This window comes from Monosiga brevicollis, genomic scaffold (assembly GCF_000002865.3).
Source record: "Monosiga brevicollis MX1 MONBRscaffold_4 genomic scaffold, whole genome shotgun sequence".
Taxonomy (NCBI): Eukaryota; class Choanoflagellata; order Craspedida; family Salpingoecidae; genus Monosiga; species Monosiga brevicollis.
Window position 1 is genome coordinate 2,029,505 of NW_001865041.1, and position 18,492 is coordinate 2,047,996.

Below are 18,492 nucleotides of genomic sequence, written 5' to 3' on the forward strand. Positions count from 1 at the left end.
GTAGCTGGCACTCACGAACAGCGCTTGGACATTGAGCGCAATGATGTAATGAGCCGTTATTTGTTCTGCGTTTCCCGTACATCTTGCTGCTGAGGCCCGGCTTGACGGCGCGTGCGCGTACGCTGACGCTCGCGTCCTTTGACGCCTGACCTGATTCATGCCGCACCGCGTAGTATTACCTGAACACTTGGTACCTCGACTCTTTTTCGGCCGACTACCAGGTTTGATAGATTGGCTGGCTCGATCCGCCTACGGTTCAAGCCGATGCGAAGGAAGAAGTCTTTGACTCACGGCACGCTTTCCTTCTGTACTGTTTTCATCTGTATTTTTTTTTTTTTTTTTTTTTTCCCAATCGTTTGGCGTGTGTGTGTGTGTGTGTGTGTGTGTGTGTGTGTGTGTGTGTGTGTGTGTGTGTGTGTGTGTGTGTGTGTGTGTTTGCGGCGATGCTTGATGTGCTGGCAGTTGGGGCTCCGTTTTCAGGGACGGCCCAGTGGTGTGGCAAACTTTGCTGTTGCTGCGCTCTATTGCGAGGGAGTTACGGCCGGTGCGTATTGGCGCGCGGCGTCTTCTTTTCGCCAGTGGCGCACATTTTTTTTATACTGTAGCCCATGAGCCCATGAGCCCTCATTGTTTCCTTCCTGTTGCGTTGTGTAATTCCTGCCGCGATCACCCACGCGCGGCGTTAGATTGCAACAACACGGGGACCTACTTCAACACGAGTTTGGGGCTCTGTCTGAACTGTGATGGCAGCACCAACTATCAAGACGAAGTCAATCAAACAGCGTGCAAGCCCATGACGACCTGTACTTTGGCCCAGTACCAGTCGGTTCCTGGACAAAGCACGGCCGACCGGAGTTGCGCGGCTCTGCTCAACTGTACGAGTGAACAGTATGAGAGCGAGAGCCCGACTGTTACTTCGAACCGCGCCTGTGCGGACTTGGAGCATTGTGGGGCCGGATCTTATGTGAGCGTGGCCGCAACTGCGACGTCGGATCGTGAGTGCGCGGCCTGTGTTGGAGGATATTCGGTGGCAGCGAATGCAGGCAGCTGTACTGCGTTTAGCAATTGTAGCAGTGGGACAGAGTATGCGAGCTTTTCTGGCAATGCCACCGCGGACCGGCTGTGTGCTGCAGTGACAGTCTGCAGGGAAAGCGAGTATGAGTCGTTGGCACCGACGCCGACAACGGATCGGCTGTGCATGGCGGTGCAAAACTGTTCGGCTGGCTTTTACATCAGTGTTGTGGCAACTGCCACCAGCGACCGCACCTGCGCACGCTGTGAGATTTGTTCGGACGGGGAGACGGCTCGCTATGATTGTGGACCAACTTCTGAAAGGGATTCGGAGTGCATGGCCTGTCCGGAGAACTGCGATGCCTGTACGTATGAGAGCGAGGGCGATGTGGTGGTATGCACGGAATGTGCGATTGGTATTGACGCTTATCCCAATGGCACTTGCCCTGGCGCATGTCCAGCCGATTACGTCGCCGACTTTACCCCCTGCTTTGCTTGCGGGGAATCATGCTACACATGTGACCTTGCAGGCTGCCTGTCGTGCTTCAACAATGCCAGCCGTGTTCCCAATAATGGACGAAGCATTCCGGCTGACCCAGCCCAGTACACGTACTTGGCGACGGGAAGTGCGTGTGTTTCGACTTGTCCGAACGGCCAGTTTGCGAACATGGGGACGGGTCGGTGCCAATCTATTCGGACGTGCGGTGCTGGGACTTATGTGGTGGCGTCGCCGACGTCGACCAGTGATCGTGAGTGTGCGCCCTGTTTGGGTGGGACGTTTAGCACGGCGGTCAACCAGCCCATTGAGACGTGCGTGCCTTGTCCGGCAGGGTCGACTGACGCGGACAATGATCCAACGACACCTTGCAAGGTTTGCGGCGGCGGGCGGTACCTTGATCCCTCCGTCCTGCGAACAGAGGGGTGCGATGCTTACCTCTGTGCAGCCGGGACCACGGACGACGATGGCAACGTGAGCACGGCCTGTGTAGCTTGCAGTGCGGGGACGTACCTGAATGCCGCAACGGAGCGTGTTGGGCCGTGTTCAGCGTTTGCGTGTGCACTCGGAGCCACGGACGACGACAGCAACGTCAGCACGCCCTGTGTTACTTGCAGTGAGGGGGCGTTCCTGGACCCCTCTGAAGTGCGGACGGGACCTTGCAGCGACTATGCGTGCGGTGCGGGCACCACGGACGCGGACGCCAATGTCAGCACACCTTGCGTAACCTGTGACCCTGGGACGTTTCTGGCCGTTGACGAGGTTCATGTGGGACCATGCAGTACGTTGGCGTGTCGTCCGGGGACGACGGATGTTGATAGCGACACGAGCACTGCGTGCGTGGCGTGTGGACCGGGACACTATCTTGACACGGGAGCGGTGCGGACGGGGCCTTGTGCGGCATATGCGTGTCCGCTGGGGACTTGGGATGAGGACAATGACGCGACGACGCCGTGCAGGGGCTGCCCGGCTGGAACAGCGGGGGTGAGCAACAACAGTTGTACGGCGTGTGAGGCAGGGACGTTTTCCAGCAGTACTGGCCGGCGGTCTTGTCAGTCTTGCGTGACCTGCACGGCTGATCAGGTTGAGTCTGAGGCCTGCACGGCGACGTCGAATCGTGTGTGCACATCAGGTAGGTGTGGAGTGAAACACTGCTTTTATTTTTGTGTGTGCTTTGTTTGTGTTTTGGCCGTGAAGCTTGTGCGGGGTTGTGAGTCGCACACGCGGGAGTTTGAGGGTGTGGTTGTGTGGGCTGTGGGTTGTTTGTGGGGTTTGGCTGCGAGCTGACGTTTTTGGCCAACATTGTTGTGGTGTAGCCAAGACGAGCTCTTCATCGGGCGGCAGTGCTGTGATTATTGGGGCTGCTGCCGGGGGGGTTGCGTTTATTGTGATTGTGGTGGTGGTTGTGTGCTGTTGCTGCGGGAGCGGGGCACTGGCCAAGCGCGGCAAGGACAAGCCTAGCGGCAACGATCTCACGATGCATCAGAACCAGATGTTCTCGGCTGGGGATCGACGGAACAGGTATGTGTGAGAGTCAGGATTTTTGGTTTTCCTTTTTTTACTTGGAGAAGAGGAGTGTTTACTTTTGATGTTCTATGTCGCATGACACTGACTGATCGTTTCCTTGTATGACGATTGCTATGGCGATGGCATCAGTGTGCCTGTGGACCCTCGACTCTTTGAGCCGCACGGCACTGGCAAAGAGATGGTTAGTTTCTGCATCGCGCCTTGGCGTTTGAAAATATATAACGTTTTCTTCAGGTGGAGTATGTTTAATTTTTGTGTGGTCAACCACCCTTGCGCTCGGCTTTTCTCCTTGTTGTGTAGGCATATTCGCAAGTCAATGATCTCTCAAACTCTCAGGTAAATAGGAGTTGTGTGGCTTGCTTAGCCTATCGGTGTTGTAGTGGCTGCTGTTCTTAATGCCTGTATCCTGTTAGACGACAACCTCTTCGTTTGCCAATTATGCCGAGGTCGACATGGGAGCCCGAGGTGGACCCAATTACGAGGAGCCGCCGATGGTTGCCTATGGGGCTCCCGTTTATGCTAGCACTGTCCGTTCTGAGTGTGACGCACATTACGTTCCTGAGCTTGGCATGTCTCTCGTTGCATTTCTGATTGCACCAAACTGACCCTTTTTTTGGTATTGATTGAGCAGGACGGTCCAGATGCGAGCGTGATCTACTCACAGGTCAACAAACCCAATCAGGTTTGTGTGCTTCTGGACATGTGCCAAGAGACACAGTCTTGCAATGGCCGTCTTATGACAAGTGTGACATGCTTTACATAAACAGGGCAGTCAATTGTACGCTGATCCGGCACAGGAGATCAAGGTGGCCCCACCCAGCGTGAGTTGGTTGAGCATTTCGGCCGATCTGGCCGTGTGAATCCATCTCCTCAGTCCGTGTGTGTACGCTGTTCCGCCTCATTTCGAGCCGGATGTATCATGTAGAGTGTGTATGCGCACTTGGAAATGATGGACGACGCCTCGCCGTGGGAGCGCGGGCCAACTCAAGTGCGGGGAGCGGCTGCTGCAAGTTCAAACTACAGTGATATTGATCACGTGGCGACCATGGCTGCCGCTGGCGCCGGCAGTGGAGTGAACTACTCCAACTTGGATGACATGCAAGGGGAGGAAGGCAAAATTGCTTTACGGCGTGACCAAGAGTAGGTTTGGCTTCGCCTGAGCGCCCGATGCTATGATCTTTATCGGTGCTTGCTTTTCTGACTCACGGTCAATCTCACTCATCATACAGAATGGCGGAGCCGATGGAAGCCGAAACCGACCCTTGCGTTCACTTCAATTTGACCACGCTGGTGGGTCCGCATAAAAATTGTCACGTCCACCGTGCCGAGTCTGTGCTTGAACTGATCGTGTTGCATCGGACTTGAACTCAATCTTGCATGTGTCGAATAGGGTGCCGAGGCCCTGGTGCGTGAAACTAGCAAGGATAAAAAGCTGGGCGTGTTTATTGTTCGTCAAAAGGCTGGCGAGCCTCATGTCCTTCGTTTGGCCGTGCAAGAAGCACCTGGGATTGTACGTCTTTGCCGCACACTGCGCCTCACTATTTCGACGTCCACTCTGGTTGAGATGGCTGTTTTATCGCTTCGTTTGCTTGGATAGGTGCGCCATCACGTCGTGGATCGCGTGGGCTCCAAGTACTTGCGGAGTGATAAGATGCCCTTTGATAGCCTGGCCGAATTTATCCGGTTTCATCAGCAACAAGTTTCCGTTTTTGCTTGCCGTTTGACTGACTGTGTTATGCCACATTCTTGAACGAGGGCGGGGTAGTTCTTGAGCTTCTCCTGCTGCGCAGGCCATTCAAGCTTCTCAGTCTTGAGTTGTCTTCTCCCTTTGCTGTGTATGTGGTGCAATGTGCTTCCAGTGGATGGCCAGATCAATTTATTCTAAATCGAGATTTTTATCCGAGCCAGGACCTCGTGGAGCAAGGGCATCGGAGTATGGATCAATAAGCAAAGTGGCATGGGGGCAAAATACGGCACGGTGTTTTAGAATGCTACGCGCAGTCAGGACGCAAGAGGGAATGCCATCGAATCAATCGATTAGCTGCGCCCGTTCTCACGGCGAGTTGATTTTCGCTTTCCCTTTGGAACCCAAGCAAAAAATAAAGGGGAGGGGTGAGATGACAAAAGAATGGGAGTACTGGCAGAGTGCAGTGCGCGACTCACTCGCGAAGACACGACTTGAAGCACGTCGTCGACCGGGCAAAAGTGACCATGGTTGTCGGGACAGGTAAAGTAGCGCTTGCCCTTGAACAGGCCATCCGTATCACTGATTGGGTCATCTAGCTTGACGCCGATGTACAAGTTGTAGTCTGGCACATCATTGTCCAAGCGGCCCACGTATTTGACCACGGCCGAGCAAGCGCTGGCAGTAACCGCACCGCGTGGGCCAGGAACGGTCACCCGATCGCCAACTTTAATGGAACATTTCGCAACCTCATCCTAAGCCCATAAGCGAAGACGTCAGCGAGGAGCGGGCAGTGAAGACTGTTGAAGCAGGACTGGTGCTCACTTCTTCGGAGGGCATGCGATGGATTCGCGGCAAGGTTGTCACTGATTGGCCGCGTGTGGAAGAGCGGCCAGGTCCAGAGCTGTTGGACCAACTTTTTGGGCTCGTTGGCAACGCACCAACGTTGTTCAACAGCATCATCACAGCATCATCCACGACTGGTGAATGCGTCTATTTCAGACACACCCCAGAGTGTGCCGAAGCGTGCATTCACAAGAGGAAAGATGAGTGAAAAGCAGCCTTCTAGCGTGCTTTGCGCGTGTTGAGCTGACCTGTGCCTGAGCCTTGGGGTTTGGCGACGCTGATGCCGGGCGTGCGCGATCACCGTACACCAGCTCTTCAAGCTCGTTATGCGCACCGCGATCATGCTAACACAAAATCAAACCAACGGGTCAAAGATGTGCCCTGTCGAGAGAAAAAAACAAGGGTGGTTTTGTACACCTCAGTGAAGGCGACAAGGCAAGGTGACGCACGCGAGAATGCATTGATGCGGTCCGCTTGACCAAGTCCTCCAAGACCTTTTGGCGCCGCTTGTCTTGCGCTTCGAGCTGAGCCACTGCACCCATACAGATTCGCGTAAGGAGGCCGAATATTATTCAATGCACGCTCGCCACTTAATCTGTGCCTTACCTTGGTCCTCCAATTCACGGATGCGAGCCTGTTTGTTGGAGATGAGTTTGGTTTTCGTGGCAAGAAAGGCCTTTGTTGTTTCCATTGCTGTCTGCAGCGCCTCCAGTTCTTGTTGAGTTTGAGACAGATGAGCTTGGCCCTTGCTCATTGAGACATTCTCCGCTTGAAAGTCTTTGAGCTGGCGTCGAGCGATGGCTAACTGTCGCTGGCGTTCTTCACTCAAAGCTCTCGCATCCTAGACTCACAAAGAATCCAAAACATTTATTTAAAAAAAAAAAAAAAAAAATTGAAAGAAAAACTTGGACAGGCGCAAAGCCAAGCCCTTGTAGCAGCTTGCTTGAGACACACCTGAAGCTGCTTGTGAAGCTTGGCTTTGTCCGCTTCGAGATCGTTTACCGTGCCAAGACGGCTTTCGGAAGTTGACAGCTGATCACGCGCGGCCGTCACCGACGCACTGGCCGCGGCTAGCGCTTGTTGCAGGTTCTAGATGGAAGACGAGGATGTAATCAGTTGATGGATGATGCTTCCGACTAGGTGTGCAAGTGCGCAACGAGGGAACCGACTGCAAACTCGGCTGACCTTGTTCTCTGCCTCCAGCTCAGTCACGCGAGACTGGAGCGTTTTCTTCGTTTCATTGGCCTGGGCCAACGAGGCCTCCAAATTTCCCGCCTTGGCTTTGTGAGATTGAAGAAGCTGGGCTTTGTCCTGCCGCAACTGATTGCGTTCAGCAATGATGCCGCTCATATCAGCCTGTTCTTTGTTTTGCCCCTGGCGCAGGCTATCACATTCCTGCGTCTTGCCGGCCAGTTGAGATGATAATATTGTGTTCTCAGCTTTGAGTTGTGAAATATGGTCCTCAAGTTGCGTGACACGCGTCTGCAGTTCCGCATTTGTGGTGCGAAGTTGTTGAATCTCGGCGAGATGCCGCGCAATCTCCTGAACGCGCCGGCAATCGGTGTGAGTGAGCCTGCAAAGCGCAAATGTGCGGATGGAGGCCCTTTTCTGGCAAAAGCTGCAAACGAAGAAGGAAGCCAAAATATAACTCAAAAGAATAAAAAAAGGAGACACCGATCGACAACCAACCTCGGCGCCAGCCGAAGCGGATGAGGCATTTTGCTGAGCAACTCCCGACGCCGAGGCAGCGGCAGCTACAGCATTGTTGGAAAGCTGCAGGGCCTCGTTCAATTTGGCAACTAGCTTTTCATCGACTACGAAGGGCCGTGGCGAGTGGAGGCAGTGGAGGAGTGGGAGGTGAGTAAGAACAAAGAAGGCGCATCAGCACAACAAAAGTTTGCGAGTCCAGTGCTGCCACTACTTACCAATGTTAGGGATGAATCCGCCTGGGGCACCTTGAGCTGCCGTTAGGACCTCCACGGGCACGTCAGTTTGCGTTACGCCGGTCATCTTGTTGAACCAATATGTTCCATGGTGATGCGTGTGCAAACGGGCCCAATGACCTAAACAAACAAGGACGTGTGGGAGCGGCAAAGAGTGTTTTGTGAGTTTGGCATGGCATCCATCCGTCAACGGCCACTTCAACTGACCTGGGTGGGCGTCGCGCCCGGCGTAGAGCTGCATGATGTAGTCACAGACGGCTGGGGCAAGACTCGAGTAGTTGATGGTGTTACCATCGGGTTCGGCGGGGTGTGCTGCCAGAATTGCTTCCACCTCATTTGCTTGCAAAAACAAGCCCAGTTCCTGGGTTTGCAGCTGTGTATAGCCACGAGACACATGACCAGGTGAGTAAAAATGCCTGAGAGGCACGAGAGGCACCCGTGATAGGCACCATACAAAAAAACAAACAAACAAACAAACAAAAAACAAAAACAAAAAAAAAAAAAACAGGCATCTGTCCCTTCCCACCTACATCGACAGATAGGATGGTCACCGGAATCACGCCAAAGCCTTCTGTATCGCGTTTCTGCTTTGTCAAAAGGTTGCAAATGATAGAATAGGTGATGTTAGGGTTCAAAAGGGGAGCGAGCGAGAGCGGGAAGACTGCTGGCCAACTCATGGTCCTGGCGCTGGGGCACGCACGGCAAAATGGGTAAGGACGGCATCGGCCACAATGTCATCGCGAGTCAACACAAAGTCATCGGGGGTTGTTAGGCTGACGGTGCCCTTGACCTGTCAGTGGTAAGGTGTAGATGTAGCGACATGCTGTGAGAAAACGAAGGTGGGGTGCAAATAAAAAAAAAGAAAAGGTGAAGGCGCAGGCTCATTCGAACCAGGTGCAGAAAGGCCGGCCCTTCAGTGGGATGATAAAACTCAATCCACGGGGCCTGTTTTTGCTCAGGTCTAGATCCCAGTGTGGACACGAGATGCTACGAAATGGAACGACAGAACGACGCGATTATCTGCAGCGGAGCAAGTCAAGCATTCAAGCATTCAAGAGAGGCGTTTGTCAGTATGCCCCGACGAACTGTGCAGAGGTTGGCGAGGATATGGTCAATGCCAATTGTCGCTTCGCTGTTGCCTAGACCAATGGCTTTGCAGAGGTTCTGAGAGCCCAAGTGATAGTGGCGGTGAGTTTGATCGGCTTTGCCTACAAGTGTTTATGCCCGCACAAGCGCAGGGCAGGGGGGTCGTACGTCGAGGTCCTCTTGAGAGAGACGCAGTGCCGTGGGTAAACTAAGCAGGGCACTTTGAAGCTCCAGCAATTCTAGCTTGCCATCTCCATCCCGGTCGTAGGCTACAAAAATATCCTGTCTCGGATCAAACAGAGAGGCCAGGACAAAGAGGATAAGATGTGAAGTTGAGGAGGCAGTGCGCAGGCCGAGGTGAGAACGAGGGCCAGTACGCACGCGCACGCGACGCGTGATCTGCTCGTTCTGTGCCTAAAGAGGGAACAGTCATCTTTGTCAGAAGGCACAGGGGAGCGATAGCAGTGATCTAAAGCCCGCCGATCTGCGCAGCTGCATACCATGGCTGCTTCAGGAATGAGAGTGGCGAGGAGGGTTCTCGCTTGCGGCTTGGCACGACTTGTTAAGGCAAAGAGCAGCCGGCTCGCTCCAAACAGGTTGTAGGTATACAGGCGATGGCAAGTTTGAGGTGAAGTCAAGAGAAGAAGTCAATCCTCTCGATCGAAGCGCGGCCGCCGGTTGCCGCGTTGTACTCTTCTGTTTTCACTTTGTGAACATGACACGCAACTTCAACAACTTCAAGTGTCAGCCCCGTCTAGTCTCGATCCTGCCGGAGTCAGGCATCGAGGAAGCGTCAGAGCCAGAGCGTACGCAAGTTCAGACCCGTCCTTCAACGGCGACCGGACCAGCACATGAGTTTCGCGTGAGCACGTCAGGGCACAACTCACCTGCTGCCGTTTGATCGAGAGAGGTGCAAAAATGAACCGCCGTGCTTTCTTTCGCGTACGGTTCACAGTCGTATCAATTCTCTGATTCGCGACAGCTTCTCGTCAATTCTCTGAAACCAGTTAATTTCCATCATTGTTATCGTTCACCTTTCAGCTGATTCTCTGAATACTCTGCGGTTGCCATGCTCCCCTCTGCCTCCCTTGGTGTTTGCACTGGAACCGTACCGTTGTTGCCAAGCGAGAAGTTAACAGTTGGTAATGAATTGTCATCATTTTTATTGCCTGGCAAGCTGGCTGGGTTTGGACCGATGCTCGTCGCCCCCAACACGTCTCGTCGATCATCGATCATCGGTCATCGGTCATCGGTCATCGGTCACTGGTCATTGGTCGTTGCGTCTCGTCGCTGCTGGTGTTGTTTGGGGCTTGGCTTTGGCGCCGTGTGTTGAGCCTGGCCCTGCTCTGTATGCAGTTGCGGGCTTTCTCACAGAGGCTGCGTCGACGATCTCTGCGTTACGCCCCTTCAACTCAGATGATTCACAAGTCTTCGCATTGGCTGTGTTGTTTGTGTTTTTCCTCCATGGGTGGTGCGAGTCGAACGACGGCTTCCTTGTGATATCCTCGAGACCAAGTGTGCCTGTTGGGCCGGGCGCAGTGGAATCTTGACAGACCATTGGGCAGCATGGGTCGCAAAAATGGCAGCTTTGACTTTGAGGCCGCCCCGACCGCCGCCCCACCCTCTGGTGGGGCGGGAGACACGGTGGATGCCCACTCTGGCCACTTCATGGGCCGACGCCAAGGCAGTGCCAACTTGAATGCAGCGCTGGAGGACAAAGCTTCTCCGCACGCCGCCGGTACAGTCGCAGAGTCGAGCCAGCCGCGCACGGCCATTGCTGGTCGCAAGGGTATATATGGTGGCATCTTCAAAAGTGCTGCTCAAATGGAGCGCGATCGCCAGCGTGATGCCCGTGAACAGCACCCAGATAGTGGGCATGTTTCCGTCGCCGTTGCTGCACACAATGGAGCCAATCCAAAGCGCCCAATGCCTGGCGCTCTGTCGGACAAGGAACGCGACCAGCGTTTCGTCGCGCTCGCCATTGTCGGTCGCCGTCATTTACGCCGGCGACAGTTTCACCAAGCCATCCCCTATTTTCGGGCGGCCCTCCAATATGCCCGAACCGTTGATGCCCGTCGTCGTCTTCCCTGCTACCGCTACCTGGGCAAATGCTACGTGGCCGTGCGCCAGTTTCCCAATGCCATCAAGGCACACGAACGCGAGCTCGCCTTGGCGCAGGAGGTGGAGGATGCCGCGCTGACTGCCCGTGGCTATGGCAATATCGGCCATGCCTTTCGCGCCAACCGTCAGTTCAACGATGCCATCACTCGCTTTGAGAAGCAGCTAGCTCTCAGTGAAATGATTCATGATCGCCCTGGTCGTGTCGCTGCAACCGAAAACCTGGCGCGCAGCTACCAAGAGGTCGCTGCTGCGTGGTTGGCCAAGGGCAACAAAAAGCTTGCCCAGGTAAGCATCCCATCCATCTTACCTCTCTGCCATCTGCTTGGTTCCTTTTTCCCAGCTCCTATCCGATGTGCCTCACCCATCTTTCCTTCCAAACTCGTCTCAGGACTACTTTGCCAAGGCCATCAACTACTACCGGGTGTGCCTGCGCCTTTGCTCGCACAGGCGCCATCGAAACATTGTCATGCAAGGGCGTGCTTACGGTGGTCTTGGTGTCGTCTACGAGCAACTCGATGAGTACACCAAAGCTATCCAGGCCTACCAGCACCGTCTCAAGCTGGCAGAAAAATGCAATGATCGCGCTGCCGAGGGGCGCGCCTGGTGCAACATGGGCAATGCCTATCACGCCCTTCACCAGGACGATCGCGCTATTGAATGTTACCTCACTGACCTGCGCATCGCCGAGGACCTGGGCGATGCTATGAGCCAAGCCATTACCTGCAGGTTTGTCATGTCTTTGTGAACAAAAGCGGTCCTGTTGTTGTTCGACGTGCTGGAGCACTCCCAATCCCACCCAGCCCTTGTCAAGTGCACCCGCCGAAGCCTCATGATATCCTTACCGGGCGTTGTGCTTGCTATTTTTTTCACCTTGCGCTCTCTTTGCTGTTGACGCGCGCAGTAATCTGGGGCACTTGCACAAGACACTGGGCCACATTGAGGAAACGGTGGCATATTTTGAGCGCCACATTGCCATCGTGTCCTCCTTGAACAACCGCGAAGGTCTCGTGTACGGCCTGCTCAATCAGGGCAAGGTCCTCGAGACCATTGGTCGCTTCGATGACGCCGTTGCCGTTTTCAAGCAACTTGCCAACTTGGCCGAGGACATGCAGCAGGATGAGGTCATGAGCACGGCACTGGCGGCCATTGGTCGCGTGCAGAAGAAGCAGTCGCAGGGCGTTCACATTTCGCCTCGCGACGCAGTCATGGCTCTCATGGTCGATGCCGAGGGCGAAACCTTCCATCCACTGGCCAAGCGGTATGCAAAGCGTATCTGTGTCTCTGACTTTTCCTTGCGCCAGGTGTCGCATGCTTTTGTTTTGTGGCTCGCGGCTCTTTTCGGCAGCGGGCCAGGGCACGATCCGTGCCAGTGGCTGGGTCATTGGGGCCATAGGGCTTGGTCATCGAGCAATATCTCTGCACTCTTGGCTCTTGCTCATCACATCTTTGATTTTTCATGCTTGATAGCACCATGCGCGGGATGTCATCGCTGCGACGCGGCAAGCGTCAAAACGGCAAGGATGATGCTTGGACTGACTTGTATCACAGCGTAAGCAATTTTACTTGGCATGCTTTTGCACGGTCATTTCGATTGGTTCTGACGTTTTAGGATGCGGATTTCATTTCCATTAGGCACCCGTCGGCTTGCGTGGCCGTTCCAACAGCATTGCGCAGCAGACACACCAGCTGGAGCTGCTGGCTAGCTACGAAGATGATACAAACTCGGCTGCCAAGGCCAAAGCGACAACGCTCGGCGAAACAAATGTCGATGCGCCCGGCCAAGCCTCACCGTCGCCCACCAGGTGCTGTGCACGCTGATGTTGCTCAAGCTCAAGTGTTCTCCCATTTCTGCTCCCGCCTCCTTCTTTCTTTCGCGCTCACGCCTCTTTGAACATGTGCAGGCCTGGTCCCTTTGGCGCCCGTCCCAAGTCTCAAACAGAATCACCTGCCGTTGCCTCCTCCTTGCAAAGCGCACCCAGCGCTCGACCAGGCCCCTTTGCTCGCAGCCCCAAAGACGGCGCAGCAGCTCGCCCCAGCCCCTTTGCACGCGGCAGTCCCAGGCCGCTTTCAGCCAGCGACGAAGCCCCCGCGCGACCAGGCCCTTTTGGGCGCAAACCAGAGGCAGCTGCAGACGCGACCAGTCGGCCGGCCCCCTTTGGTCGGGGCAGCACGTCCTCCGAAGCCTCGCGCCCGGAAAGCGTCGTCGTGGACATTGATGCTGATAGTCCCTCCTCTGGCGCGGCAGATCTGGTTCCTACCGCCGCCCTTGGCGCTTCAGCCGAGTCTGCCGACGTTGATCTTGAGTCCCCTGTTCGACGCCGCTCCCAAACATCTGGCCTCAATTTGGCCGCCCGTTTGCGTCGTCGTGTTTCCAATCTTTTTGTTCGCCGTGATGGGGCAGACTTGTTTGTGCCCACTGAAGCTCGTGGAGGCGTTGGTGATGACGACCAATTTGGCTTTGATGTTGGCAATGACGATGAGTTTGGTTTTGTTGAAGCACCGATTGACTTGAATGCGCTCCAACTCATGCTGGCCAGCCTTCCCAAAAGTACGTTCGATCGTCTTATAATCGGGCTCAACCTAATTGTCATGCCTTTGCTGAGCTCACATCTCTCCCGCTGTTGCATCTTACTTTGCATCTATGGGGTGCCTTGCATCATCAGAATCCGAGGGACAGGCGCGCTCAGCCGTGGATGAGACGGACTTGGATGCAATTGACGACTTCCAAGTCAACGAATCGCTTGACGAGCAGGATATTTCCGCCCAGGGATTTGAAGAAACGGCGCGCAGCGCCCCTTTCAGCGGATCACAGCCCGATGACGATGCCTTTGATCACTATGACGGTGCCCATGAGGACGACGAGGACCACGTGATGCGTGGCCAGCGACTATTGGATGCAATTGCCCAACTTGATGATAGCTTTGGTGGCAGCAGCACTCGTGCTTCTTCCGAGCAGAGCACCCGGCAACAGCGGGTAGACAACAGGGTCTCAGAACTGTTTGATGGCTTTGGAGACGAGGAGGCCTGCTAAGCCACCCGAATCAAGCTTCACATGCACCTTGAGTCCGCTGTGTAGTCATTTTCTTCCATTGCAAACAAGGCTCGGGCTCAGTGTGCTGGACGTTGTCGGGCGGCATGTTGCTGCTGCTCCAGCTCGACGCGCGCCAAGTGGCGACGCAAATCAGCCATGCTAACGACGCGCATGTGGCAAACTCTGTCGTAAATGCCGCGGCCATCAGCAAAAAAGAGCGGGGCCAAGAGGAGAAAGCTGGCACACCCCAATAACAGTGTTTTGATCACCCCGCGCCCTACAATGCCAGCCTGTTGTTGTGCACGTGGCCCGACGCCATGGAGCGTCATTGTGAGCCGCTGCAGAATCTCAAGGTTATTCTTTTCACTCGTCTGCCAAACCTAATCGTATTTTTGACTGACCAATGTGAGGCGCCCACGCGCGTCGGAGGGTATCAGACAAAGTCCACATGCCATTTTGCCAGGTGTCGAGCAAAACACAAACACAAATATCACTAAGCACGCGAACGTTTGGGCCAGCAGGGTGAGACGTTCCTGTTTCCCGGATCGGCACATGTGCGAGCGCCAGACAAGAAAGCGGAGCGTCCAGGGGGCTCAATAATAAGCCACGGCACCTTGGTACAGAATATAGAGGAGGTAGTACATGATGATGTCGTCCATGGCCATGGTCACGAGCGTATCGAGAAGAACCATCACATCCCTTTCCGTGAGATCCACGTCCACGTACTCGGCTGGGGCCAAGCGCAAGCGGTGATGAGCTTCGGACGACAAGCTGTTTTTCTGGCAAAGAGGCCATACAAATAACGGCCAGGACACCTCCTCCCCTTCTCCCACAGCCCAAGACGACCACTTCAGCAGTGCAACGTCTGACTTACAAAGGTCCACCTGCAAAAGCTCGCTTGCACCAAGCTGCAAAAGTGGGAAAGACGTTTGTGAGGAACGACGGGGGACAGCGCGAAGCGTGCTCGTGGCAGCAGTGAGGCATACCGCTGCAACGATAAAAGCCACAAAAATGAGGTCCAGGCTTTCGGCTAAAGCTCGAAGAGCTAGTGCCGCATCCGGAACACGATCAAACATGCCTAATCAAGACACACAGCGTCCTGTCAGTGTTGTATCGCGATGCGCTGAGGGCAGGGCATGGTAAGCTTTGGGGAGGGGAGGTGCGTACGAGGTTGATTGGCATCATCCAAAGGTGCTGGCGTGCCTCTGGGCGAGGGGGCTGGGGGCCGAGGGTGGGGAGAGGGCACGTCGAGTCGTGCCGTTCTGTTCGTGTGCTCGGACGGCCAGAGGCCTCCGGCTCTTCTTGACTGTGCCCGGGACATCGTGGGCGGCGGCGGAGCAAAAGCGGCGAGGTCGCGTGCTTCTTGCTTTGCTGACCAGTAGCCATAGACGGGTCCCATAGGGGTGGGCACAAAGCCGAACACGGGCAGGCTGATGCTGGTGAGCGAATCCATGGCAGGAGTAGGCGCTGGGGTCGGGCTTGTGCTTGGCGTGGAACTTGCATCTGGGTGTGGAGTTGCCTGTGGGTCGTCTTCAGCTGAAGGCATGGCTGCTGCTTGGCGTGGCTGAGGGGCATCAATGTTCTGCTGCTCCCCTTGCTCAGGCGTCTGGATCACGAATCGGACCAGACAGAGAGAGACGAGCGAGAGCAGGATCAGTAGACCCGATAACACCACAATCAACCACATGACACTTGAAAAATTTGATAGAACAAAAAAAAAAAAAAAAAAAAAAAAAAAAAAAAAAAAAAAAAAAAAAGTGATGTGCTGGGACTGGACTGAGAAGGAGAAGGCGAAGGAATTGAAACAACCAGCGTTAAAAAAAAAGAAGAAGAAAAAAAGAAAAAGATCTCAGTCGTGAAACTCATGTGTTCGATTCAATTTAGGAAGACGAGTAGGATGGGGTGGCGCCGTGGTTTGGCTCACGTCGCGGCTCAAAATGCAGCGCGACAGGGAGACAGGGGTACCACGCCCAACTCCGGCGATGCACTATTGTGATTGCATCTGCTGGCGAAAGAGGCTACCCTTCTTTTTGGCAGGTTTCTGGGCCCGCAGAGCACCTGCCTGAACAACGGGCACACCCTCCGCGGGGTCTTCCGGGGGCACAAACTAGAGTTGCAAAGAGGCAACGCACGCATGACACGTGCGCTTACAGGCAGGCTTGTGTTTGGGAGCGCGCGAGATCGAGATCGAGAGAGATCGAGAGATTGAGAGCGAGCGAGGAAGGAAGTAAAGAGGCAAGCACGTACCGGCGCATCATCATGTTCATGGGCCATACGTTCGAGCAAGGCCGTCTCTGCCAGTGCCGCTTGAGCCTGGGCTGTTAGAATCTGCACCAGCATGCTTCATGTGAGAAGCTTACAATGCCAAGGAGAGTGTACACCGATCATGCAAAGGCAAAGATGCATGCCATGCAGCAGAGCCGGCGCGAAAACACGAGTGGTGTATCATTCTGCGTAGAACGTGGCTGTGCACAAGTCAGGTGGCCCAAATGCTGTTGGCAAGTCACTCACTTGGCGCGTCGACATGTCACGCTCAAAAACGCTTCGACCAGCAAGGTCACGGTGGTTGGGATCGCGTTGTGTTGGGGTACGCTCGCTGACTCTTCCCTGGAGGGTAGGATTGCCCTTGCGTTCTGCGACGCGCTCGGTGACGGCACCGGCTGACGCGCGTTCAACGACTTGACCGGCGATGGCAGGGTTACCACGATTTGGCGGCGGGGGTCGTGATGGTGCTGCACTGGCATTGGTGTGAAATTGATCCGAGGCTGTGGCTGGGCTTGCAGCAGCCTTTAAAAGCACGGAGTGGGAGTGGTCGCGGGGAGGGGGCGGGCGCTGGGGCTTTTGCACCGGATCGGGCACGGTGCCAGGACGGATGGGGACATTTTTTAGGATGGACCCCGAACGATGAGGCGGGGGTGGGTGACTTTCTGGCTGGACTTGCCCATCAAAAGAGACACGTTTCACGGGGCCTGAAGATGATGAGCCTCCACCTGCCGCCGCTGCTGCGACGTCAGCCGGTGATGCAAAAACCACTTGGGCCTGCGGCTGAGCCTTGGCCAAGGTGGTTGCTGATGTCACGGGCTGACTGGGCGCCGAGCTTCGAAACTTGATGGTTCTGGCGCAGGCAGAGAGACACGAAAGATCTCAGGTCAGAATAAAGGCTGGCTTGCCAAGTGGAACCAATCGGGCAAGACCTACTTTGTGCTGGCCGTCGACGTGGGATGGTTTGCTGTGGGGGCTGACCGAGTGCTAGCAGGACTGGATTGGGCAGCCTCGGCCCGAGCAGTAGCTTCGTCCATAAACTTATCATACTCGGCAAAGTCGTTCAGAATGGCGGCTTGTTGCGCGGGGGTTCGCTCAGGAACATGTAGACCGGCCATTTCGAGGCGGGCACGCTCTTCCAGGCCTTCCTCCTCATCGTAGTCATCGCTGTCCAATTCATCCTCCAGAGCCTCAAGCTCGGCTGCCCGCGCCAGCCAGGAAGCCAGGGCATCGCCCCATGCCTGTTTTTGGTGTGTGCTGTCTTGGTTGTTTGTGGTCGAGACTGGCTCGGCGGGTTGCTCCGGCGCGGAGCCAGCAGCCGGCGAGCTCACAGCGGGTGTGGTTTTGGCCTGTGGCGGTGCAGGTCGGGGTGGCTTGGTGCCAGAAGTGGGGTTTGGGGAAGGCTGAACGGCTTTTACAGGTGCTTGGGTCACGGGCGGCTCGTTGGCATGGGTCTTGCCGGTAGGTCGCTCGTTGAATGGCTCATCGAGAGGCTCACAAATGTCCAAAAACTGAACATAAAAAAAAAAAAAAAAAAAAAAAAAAAAAAAAAAAAAAAAGAGGGCGGGGTGAACTGAGGGCCATGTTCTTCGGGGCGTGGGCAGGTCAAGAGCAAGCAAGCAAGTTGGTCCGACTCACGTCTGTGTTGGCGCCCTGACCCTTGCCTTCGTGCATCACGTCCGAGCGCAGCTGTAGACCTTCCATTTCGTGCTGGAGTTGCTCGAGTGCCTTGTCCAGCTCTGAATTGACACGGGTGTGCTTGTGAACAAGCCCAGATGGCGCAAAGCAAGGGGTCCACTTGTGCCAATTGCCGCAAGCGCAGCGTTGCCCACCAAGAAGATTCGACCAACCTGTCAGGCGTCGCTGGATGATATCCTGCGTTTGGTAGCTTGTACGGCGTAAAAAGTAATTGTCTCCAATCAACACAGTCAATTCATTGCAGTGGACCAGCTTGCCCGGCATGAAGGCCTTGCGCCCAAACGGCACCTGTTATTCAGCAATATGATGAGGTGAGGGCAAGGAACGCGTGTGGAGCCCGGATACCACAGGCACAGTTCTTTCGAGTGAATGTCAAAGGTTGCGGGCACGTACCATAATGGGATGGGCGACTCGTTTGGGCAGTTCGCCCAGCGTGGTGTGAACGGATTCATAAGTGTCTCTGATGGCGCGACGCTCACGGATGGCTTCCTCGGTGGCAGAAATCGCCTGCTCCACAAGCCCAGTCCTGCATGAGCACACAATGCGAGGACATTCGCACAGCAACAGGCGGTCAGCAATAGACGCACCCGGAGCCGTTGCTGCTCGTAGTAGGCAGCAAAGTTGCCCTCCATTCTGACTGATGGTGCCTATTGCAATGCTCACGTGGCCCCGTGAGCCAACGTCGTTCCGTTCAGAAAAATACAAGCGTTTCGAAATTGGTCGCATCGCTCTGCAACCTCTTTTCCACCTGGCCGTTCTTCCCGCATACGTCCCCCCCCCCCCCCCA

At 55.2% G+C, this 18,492-nt stretch overlaps 4 protein-coding genes across 4 annotated transcripts in view; 2 read left to right on the forward strand and 2 right to left on the reverse strand.

The window, feature by feature from the left end:
- MONBRDRAFT_6572 (uncharacterized protein) overlaps nucleotides 1–4,399 on the forward strand; it is a gene marked incomplete at both ends in the record, with an annotated part of 5,693 nt that extends 1,294 nt beyond the window's left edge. Inside the window, 4 exons of the mRNA XM_001743757.1 lie at nucleotides 481–2,288; nucleotides 2,824–3,028; nucleotides 3,335–3,370; nucleotides 4,264–4,399. Of these exons, the coding sequence (XP_001743809.1) occupies nucleotides 481–2,288; nucleotides 2,824–3,028; nucleotides 3,335–3,370; nucleotides 4,264–4,399 (2,185 nt within the window). The remainder of the gene's footprint in view (nucleotides 1–480; nucleotides 2,289–2,823; nucleotides 3,029–3,334; nucleotides 3,371–4,263) is intronic.
- Nucleotides 4,400–5,071: 672 nt separating this feature from the next.
- Nucleotides 5,072–9,096, reverse strand: MONBRDRAFT_23731 (uncharacterized protein; the record flags this gene model as incomplete). The annotated part of the gene is made up of 17 exons (XM_001744001.1): nucleotides 5,072–5,113; nucleotides 5,198–5,473; nucleotides 5,813–5,908; nucleotides 6,014–6,096; nucleotides 6,171–6,405; nucleotides 6,519–6,653; nucleotides 6,750–7,106; nucleotides 7,254–7,378; nucleotides 7,490–7,627; nucleotides 7,715–7,880; nucleotides 8,038–8,091; nucleotides 8,208–8,297; nucleotides 8,399–8,494; nucleotides 8,594–8,671; nucleotides 8,762–8,875; nucleotides 8,975–9,007; nucleotides 9,094–9,096. The coding sequence occupies 17 exons, from the start codon at nucleotides 9,094–9,096 to the stop codon at nucleotides 5,072–5,074; spliced, it is 2,121 nt and encodes a 706-aa protein (XP_001744053.1).
- A 1,063-nt stretch (nucleotides 9,097–10,159) lies between these two features.
- Nucleotides 10,160–13,745, forward strand: MONBRDRAFT_6574 (uncharacterized protein; the record flags this gene model as incomplete). The annotated part of the gene is made up of 6 exons (XM_001743758.1): nucleotides 10,160–10,999; nucleotides 11,055–11,440; nucleotides 11,616–12,015; nucleotides 12,347–12,516; nucleotides 12,685–13,262; nucleotides 13,378–13,745. The coding sequence occupies 6 exons, from the start codon at nucleotides 10,160–10,162 to the stop codon at nucleotides 13,743–13,745; spliced, it is 2,742 nt and encodes a 913-aa protein (XP_001743810.1).
- Nucleotides 13,746–14,338: 593 nt separating this feature from the next.
- Nucleotides 14,339–18,492, reverse strand: part of MONBRDRAFT_23733 (uncharacterized protein) — a gene marked incomplete at both ends in the record, with an annotated part of 5,234 nt that continues 1,080 nt past the window's right edge. The window contains 12 exons of the mRNA XM_001744002.1: nucleotides 14,339–14,475; nucleotides 14,620–14,653; nucleotides 14,732–14,823; nucleotides 14,913–15,436; nucleotides 15,734–15,852; nucleotides 15,993–16,073; nucleotides 16,257–16,860; nucleotides 16,944–17,518; nucleotides 17,646–17,746; nucleotides 17,858–17,993; nucleotides 18,099–18,212; nucleotides 18,293–18,352. Coding sequence (XP_001744054.1) covers nucleotides 14,339–14,475; nucleotides 14,620–14,653; nucleotides 14,732–14,823; nucleotides 14,913–15,436; nucleotides 15,734–15,852; nucleotides 15,993–16,073; nucleotides 16,257–16,860; nucleotides 16,944–17,518; nucleotides 17,646–17,746; nucleotides 17,858–17,993; nucleotides 18,099–18,212; nucleotides 18,293–18,352 — 2,577 coding nt within the window. The remainder of the gene's footprint in view (nucleotides 14,476–14,619; nucleotides 14,654–14,731; nucleotides 14,824–14,912; nucleotides 15,437–15,733; nucleotides 15,853–15,992; nucleotides 16,074–16,256; nucleotides 16,861–16,943; nucleotides 17,519–17,645; nucleotides 17,747–17,857; nucleotides 17,994–18,098; nucleotides 18,213–18,292; nucleotides 18,353–18,492) is intronic.